This window comes from Thunnus thynnus, chromosome 17 (assembly GCF_963924715.1).
Source record: "Thunnus thynnus chromosome 17, fThuThy2.1, whole genome shotgun sequence".
In the NCBI taxonomy this organism is placed as follows: domain Eukaryota; kingdom Metazoa; phylum Chordata; class Actinopteri; order Scombriformes; family Scombridae; genus Thunnus; species Thunnus thynnus.
The window spans coordinates 21975917-21983584 of record NC_089533.1 but is presented as its reverse complement, the minus strand read 5'-3'; the positions used below and the strand labels follow the sequence as shown (position 1 = coordinate 21983584).

The following is a 7668-nucleotide window of genomic DNA, read 5'->3' as shown; positions in this document are numbered from 1 at the left end:
GTATCAGTGGCCACATCTATGATTTGTTTGTTTAAAAAAATGGTGTAAATTTTAATGCTTTGGAATAGTAATAAATACATGAAGTAGTTAACATGCTTGTCTAGGGTCTTACACTTTGGCAGGACACGTGGCTGTTGTCGAAATCAAATCTGCTGACCAGAGCTCACACCACTCTTCCCCATTCTCCCCCAGTCTGAGTCTCATTCCCTCACTCAGTCTCACTGAACACTTAATGTCCACAAACAGCTAAAGAAACAGCTTCCACCAGACTTGTGAATCATAAAATGCTTTAATGTTCTTTCAAGGCTCAGTAGAAGTGATCGTGGGGATCACCACCACAGTGGCTCGTCCACAAAAGAAAGTGTCCTTTGATGTGACAGAAACAAACAAATTTAGGCAGTGACACTGACAGACAGACGAGATGCATAGAGACTGTGGAACAAATATTATAGAAAATTACATACAGTACATTATATAACTGAGCAAAACCTGAATAACTACAAACAACATTTCTGTAATGATGATCTCTATTGGCACCATCTATGAAGTCATGTAGTTCACCATCACACAGACTACTCTCAATGAATCACACACAGATACACTGTTTTTCTAATAATAGAAAAAGAGATTTAGAAACAGGTTTTTTTTTAATTCGTGGCTTCAGACGCATTCAAAACAGGAAATTTCAAACTGGACGACAAATTGAGTAAAACCTGATGCCTTTAGCAATGTGGCAGTTTTCATAGTGGAAGTTCAATTCTTTTAAGTGCAACTTTTGACTGTGTTACCCAAAACAAAGAGCTTGCAACACATGTGAACAAATCATCAAATAAATTATGAAAATAAATAACCACAAACGAGACAATACAAGCAAGGATATGCATTTTTCAGGAAAATACTTTTCCATTCACAGTAAAATATGTATATATACTTTTTTATGTTTTTGAAATGTTTAGGTTTAAAGGACGGGTTCACAATTTTTCAACTGTCTTAAAACAACAGTTGAAAGATATCTATTTGATATGATTCATTTGGACGACTGAAGCTTCATTTTAGCTTCAGATAAACTTTTAAATACATTTTTGCACAGAAGGAGGACTGTGGATTTTGTCCCCTGTCACTTACATTGCAAGTGCATTATGAAGGGATCTTCTAATGGTCAATATGAACAGGAGGAATGATTACAGCAAGAAAAACATGTTTCAGTGTTCATTTGGGCTCCTGACTGTTGTTTTAAGACAGACTTGAAAATTGAGAACTCATCCTTTAATGTGGTGGTTCTGCTTCAGTCCTGGTCTCCCTTCCTGCTTTTTTTGATAAAAACAAACTGTAGATTTCCTTCTGAATTTCTCTTACTCTCCCTCTGACCTTCATAACATTCCCCTCTCCGTTTAAAAATAAAACTTCCTCTTGTTTTGGCCTCTTTGGTCATGTTTCTTAACTGGTGGCCTGAAACCCAAAAGAGTGTTATCTTTCTTTCACTTAAGCAACACAAATCTCTTCAGCCGCATTTCTCTAAACTACTTGCTTTTACATCCTCTTGTTGAATTCAAAGTTTGTACTCATCTTCCCAAAGTCTGCACTTGATGGTAAAACAGTGTATGTAGGTTGAGATAATAAGTCATCAGACCAATTACTGCACCCAACATGTGATCCTGGAAACTTTGGTGAAGTAAACAAGTGCATAACAGCTGCAAAGAAGGGAAGTAAAACTGAATTTAGCCTTTTCTCGTACATTGCTCTCTTCCTTGCATGTACACTCAGCGGTCATGCCTCAGTTTGCAGATCTGCACCACAGTTGTTTATCAGTTTTCCCAATGTTTAATACTTCATACAGCTGATCTCTAAGAAAAATCAGGCCCCCAAGCTCCTCTCGGTTTAGAAGTCGGATCCCCGCTGGTGACTTTATAATTCCATCTCAAATTTGACTTTGAACAAAAAAAAATTGAATAAATAAAACAAATGTGACTTTTTCCTAACAATACATGGCAAAACTATCAGAGCAGTAGACAGACAGTTTTCAACAGAGTGTAAAAACTGTCAACGCCTACTACAACTGAATTTATTGACACTTAATAACACTGGACACTTTGCTGTGTAGGTAAAACATGTTTAAAAAATAAAAATAAAAAAGAATTTGAGCACAGAATGTAAGTTATCAGTCCCACAACACCTCCACCACCCCTCACCCAGCCCTGCCCAGCACCACCCACCAGGCCTGGAGCTCAGGCCTACGAGCTGATGATCTGCCCGGACCAGGTCTCGTGTTTCGTCCCTGGGTTGAGATGTATGATCTTCACCTCCACCGCCTGAACCTTCAGGTTTTTAGGTGGGACCCGGCACACTTTGTACGTGACCTCGTCGCCCTCAACTGGGACATACTCCCCCTCGATGCTGAAATGGAGAAGAAATATGGTGAGTTTTGCTTCATAATGTATTGTTGTTTAAAAAGGTTACAGATGAAGTGTGAGTGAACTGAGAAAATGCAATCACAAATGAAAACAGCCTACGTAACAGGCACAAACAGTACATCTGTTTTTTAGGGGTTTTCTTTTCACTTTCGTCCTGCAAAATGTGTTAATGCACAGGTGCTGACTTCTAACTAGTTTAACAACAGAAGAAAATCCCCAAAATAATTAATTTCCTGTTCCTTCTGCTTTAGAGGCTAGGCTTTAGAGGTCCTGGTAGGCATATTTTTGAATTTTTAGAGAGAGCCAGGCTAGCTGTTTCTTCCTATTTCCAGTCTTTGTGTTATGCTAAGTTAAGCTAAGCCAATTGCCATATGGCGCCAGCTTCATAATTAACAGAAAGACTTCAGAGTGGTATTGATCCTCTCATCTCACTCTATGCAAAAAAGCAACTAAGCTTATTTCACAGAGTCTGGTTACACAAGCATACAGTATATTATAGAAGCAATCAAAGACATCTGCCACAGCTCTGATAATGAGGAAAATAAGACAAGATAAAAGTTGGAATTTCAGACCCACGATGCAGATATTTGGCTACAACTGGATCATCCTGAATAATTTGTTTGGAGGCATTTTGTAGATTTGCTTTTGCTAAGGCTATAGTTTGATGTACTGCTTGTCCTGAATAAAAAAGTACAATAAAACCAGCACAGAGAAGTTGCTGTACTCTCTGTGCCACGTCCACTTTTTGCAGTTGTCACAATGTCTCAGGAGAGTTCGAAAAAATAGCTTTCCATTTAAAAAAAGTACACACTTAAACAGTGTTGTTCGCTGAGCTCTTATAGTCCTGTTAGTCTTAACTGCAGATCTGCAGCAGGTTTATGTGTCTGCTTGAAATTCAGCTAATGTGTGCTCTTATACTCAGAAATGTGTATGATTTTGTCCTCTAAGAGTGTGTTCAGTGTTGCTGTCACTCACTCTGAGATGTGAACAAAGATGTCTTCGCCGCCGTGGGAGGGTCGGATGAAGCCGTGACCCTGTGACCTGGAGAAGTTCTTACACACACCCTTAAACACCGGACCTGAGTGAGCACGTACCGTACTGCAGGCAAAGAGAGAAAAACAATAACATTCTCACATTAACCATAAAATTTCATTTCATACAACTTACTTTAAAATGTTTCAGGAACAGTGTACTTTGGTACATGGTTAAAACTCTGACCAAGTTTTTTGTTTACCAGCTAATGGGATTTTTCCTCAACCTGGCAACCTACAATTTGTTAGTGTTATTAGCTTAAACTGAGCCATAAAACTTAAGTGAATCATTAATTAACCATTAATAAAGCCATTAGTTACACCCTTTATACAGGCTGCTTTACTTAGAACTTAGGGAGTCAAAAGTATGGTAGTAAACATTTTTCTCTGAAATGCAATTAAGTATAAAAGTAGCATGAAATAGAATAAATTTTTGAATAAATGTCTACTTTTCACCACTGACTAATTGGTTAATAAACTAATCATTTTGGCACAGGATGGTCTCTTACTACTTACGCTGAGTAGGTGCGAGTGCGTTTGGTTGGCAGCGGGCTGGGCAGATCCCGAGGCAGCCCCTGCTCCGCCCTCTCCTCCCATACCCGGCTCCCCTCCCTCAGGAAGGGGAAGGAGAGGGTGAGCTGAGCGTTGGGGGAGCGCAGTGGGGTTTCAGAGGGCGACGTGAGGCTGGGGTCTGCCATGTCAGATGTGACAAGAGGAGGATGAGGATGGGGGAGGATGGTGTGAACGCTTCCTCTCAAACGGATGCTGCTGCTGCTGCCGCTGCTGCTGGAGCTGCAGGCTGCTGATGAACTGCTGGCACCGCTGGCTGTCCGCTGGTGTATCTGTTAGTCCCTCTGCTTGGAGAGGCCTCGGTGTGGGACACAGTCTCAGCAGTTATCCAGGTCAGCGCTGTCAATTCAAGTCTGTCAGGAGGACTGGCTGTGAGGAGAGAGACGACAGGGAGATGAAAGAGTTGTCATATGTCTTTAGACTTGATGGGAGGAGGACCAACCAACAAAAAACCTTTTCAAGTCAGGAACAATTTAAGGGATCAAGGGAAAATCCCTTTTAGGTGTTCTTACCTGGTGTCTAGAAATATATTGTTCTATAATTTTATCTCAAATTTATGTTATCGGATTAGCATTTCATCCAATAGGATCGTAAATGAGGTGACACTCTCCTTTAAGTCCTTTAAATCAAGTCCCCTCTAACATTAAAGGGGTACTCCAGTGAGTTAGTGGCCTATTGCGTGTCCATAAAGTTGGGGGACTTGCTAGAGACAGACTTGATGATCAAGCAGGGGCCAAGATATTCTGATTTTTAATCCATACTATGGATCCAACATTTCGCATTGTCCAACTCAAAAGCATGTTTTCATTAGACCACCAGACTGTTGATGCCTGGTAAAGGCAAGGCAAGTTTATCTGTATAGCACATTTCAACAACAAAGCAATTCAAAGTGCTTTACATAGAACATAAAAGGCATCAAGACAGAATAGAAAAGCAACACAAAGCAATGCAAAGAGACATTTAAATGCAATTAAAAAGTGTTAAATTTGGAAATTAAAAAAAAACAAAGTAGAAGAAGAGATAAAACAGGAGAATAGAAGTTACAGTGCAGTGTAAAATATTAACCCTCTAATTTGGTTTAATTAAAAGCGGCGTCAAACAGAAAAGTCTTCAGCTGTGATTTAAAAGAACTGAGAGTTGCAGCAGACCTGCAGTTTTCTGGGAGTTTATTCCAGATATGTGGAGCATAAAAACTGAATGCTGCTTCTCCAGGTTTAGCTTTGACTCTGGGGACAGAAATCAGACCTGTCCAAGACCACCTGAGAGGTCTGGATGGTTTGTAATATAGTTGCAGATTAGAAATTTCGGCCCTAAACTATTTAGTGCTTTATAAAGCAACAGCAGTATTTTGAAATCAATTCTTTGACAGACAGGAAACCAGTAAACACCCACATTTTTCGAAATCTACACCTCCAGTTTGTAGCACAGGCTGTCTGTTAAACGTTTGTTGATTCCAGATGTCATCAGGGTTATTTTCTGAGACATGACAAAGCCCCCTCCAGAGCCACAGGAGATATAATACAACATTAGTACTCATCATGACTAAACTTGAGATGTAAAACTGGTGGAATAACCTTTTACATCCCTATTATTTCCACCTGGAGCCTTCGGAAGTTTCCCTTTGGCTCAGCTGCTGCATTCCACTGCAATCTCACATGATTATACCGCATGGTTTATCTCTTAAGCTATACGCATAGTATTAATAAGTGCAGAGATTAAATTTTCATATCTACTTGCCTTGCATTACTGCACTATGGATTACAGGGCACTACCTTAACAGTGTATATTCAATACATATCAAGAGTCACACAGTATGTTCCTACTTTTAGAATTAGTTTAGAATTAGTCGTATTCATAGTTACTTAATTATTAATGGATTGTTATTGTATTTCTTTCCTGAACTACCTCATTTTTTATGATTTACATAACTTGGCTGCTGTAATGCTGCAATTACCAATTGTGATTTATTAAATTATCTATCTATCTATCTATCTATCTATCTATCTATCTATATATCTATATATATATATATTTACCTGTCAGTACTCAAGGGTGAATTCATCCTAGAAACACAATTAACACAGCCTGGGCAATAATTATATGTTTGTGTGTTTGTGTTTGTTTGTGTTTGTGTGTGTGTATGTGTGTTACGTTTTTTTTTTTAACGCCCACTCCTCCTCTGCTTGTGGTGATGCAGGCAGACGCGCGTGACGTCAGAACAGCTGCAGAACGCCACCGCCTCAAGTGGTGCGTTCGTGACGTCAGTGCCCCGTTCCCAAATGAACACTTACATATCTCACAGTAGTACTAGAGAAATAATAATGTAGCGTTACATCAGGACACGTTTACAATAAAATACACAGTGGCTCGTACGTTCAAACTATGAATCTCAACATAATTATTCCATAAAGACAGACGTTTATCATAATGAGGAACTACTGTGAGTGGACCAAAACATTTAGAGAGACACAGAGTTTACACTAATGTACAGGCAGCTGCAAGAGAACATCTGGATGTGCAGAAATGAGGCGACAAAATTAAGCGGGTCGTGGCTCCTCTGGTCCAGGTCGGGAACACATCTCTTCCCAGTGTCTATGAAAAGACACGACCCATGTGTCTATGAAATGTGTGTGTTTGTGTGTGTGTGTGTGGAGTTTGTTCCGACAGCTGATTTTCATTAAAAAAAAAACCTAACCATAAAATCTCATATTTTATCTCTTTGCATCCCTCTGTTGCATCCCCACCGTTACAGCCAATAGCGTAAAGAAATAAAACCCTGTTTCACAGTTTCAGTCTCTGCAGTTACTGACAATATTGTGTGGAAACCGTAAAAACAATCAATGCTGCTGGACAATAACTTAAGACAACAACAGGGTGAAATGTCCGTTCATACAAGCGAGCAAAGACCAGCAAATAATGGTCGCAATGTTGACAGCGATCGGTCCTCCATACAATCAGATTTATCTTTTAAAAATCGCTCTCTTTCATTCAGCTGCTCTTCTCTTACAGGCATGCAGGGAATAATTGTCCCGGTCCAAAAACAAAGCCACACTGACACACTCTCCCCCCTCTCTGCAGCCATATCCACATGCACATATTCACAGAAATGTTACTTACTGCAGGTAGGTTGAGGTCGATCAGTGTGTGAGGATGTGTGTGTTCAAAGTCGGTGTGGATTATATAACGAGTAATTAAATAAATAAGTCGACCAAATCCGCGCAGAGCGACGGAGAACCCTGATGTGACGGTGTGAGGGCTGCTGAGTCTGCGCAGCTGGCGGAGATTCCGATGGCGTGATGCGACTCTGTGTGTGTCTGTATGTGTGTGTGTGTGTGTGTGTGTGTGCAGACAATGACTTTCCTCATTCCTTGTCATGCATGTAATCTGTTGGAGGAGCTGTGTGCTCAGTGTAGTGGACACTTGTGTTATTTCTTTCTGTCTCTGCAGTGATTTTATGATGTTCATATTGCACTTCCTGTGCAGCTGTTTTTGTGCTGTTCTGTTACAAATTTGGTACACTTTACTCCAGTAATGCAATGAATTTTGCATTTGCCCAAATGTATATTCTCATACAATACTCAGTTAATGAAAATCACCAAAAACAGTTAAGATGCCTGAGGTGTGTACTGTATATAACATGGTTCCACACAGTCTGC

General features: G+C 40.0%; 1 protein-coding gene across 1 annotated transcript; it reads right to left on the bottom strand.

The window, feature by feature from the left end:
* Positions 1 to 270: 270 nt before the first annotated feature.
* csdc2b (cold shock domain containing C2, RNA binding b) lies at positions 271 to 7376 on the bottom strand. Its single transcript, XM_067570416.1, has 4 exons — positions 7130 to 7376; positions 3959 to 4381; positions 3387 to 3509; positions 271 to 2394 (listed from the first exon to the last, which is right to left on the bottom strand). Exons 2-4 carry the CDS (start codon positions 4138 to 4140, stop codon positions 2232 to 2234), a joined length of 468 nt encoding a protein of 155 aa, XP_067426517.1. The 5' UTR covers positions 4141 to 4381; positions 7130 to 7376; the 3' UTR covers positions 271 to 2231.
* Positions 7377 to 7668: the final 292 nt, after the last annotated feature.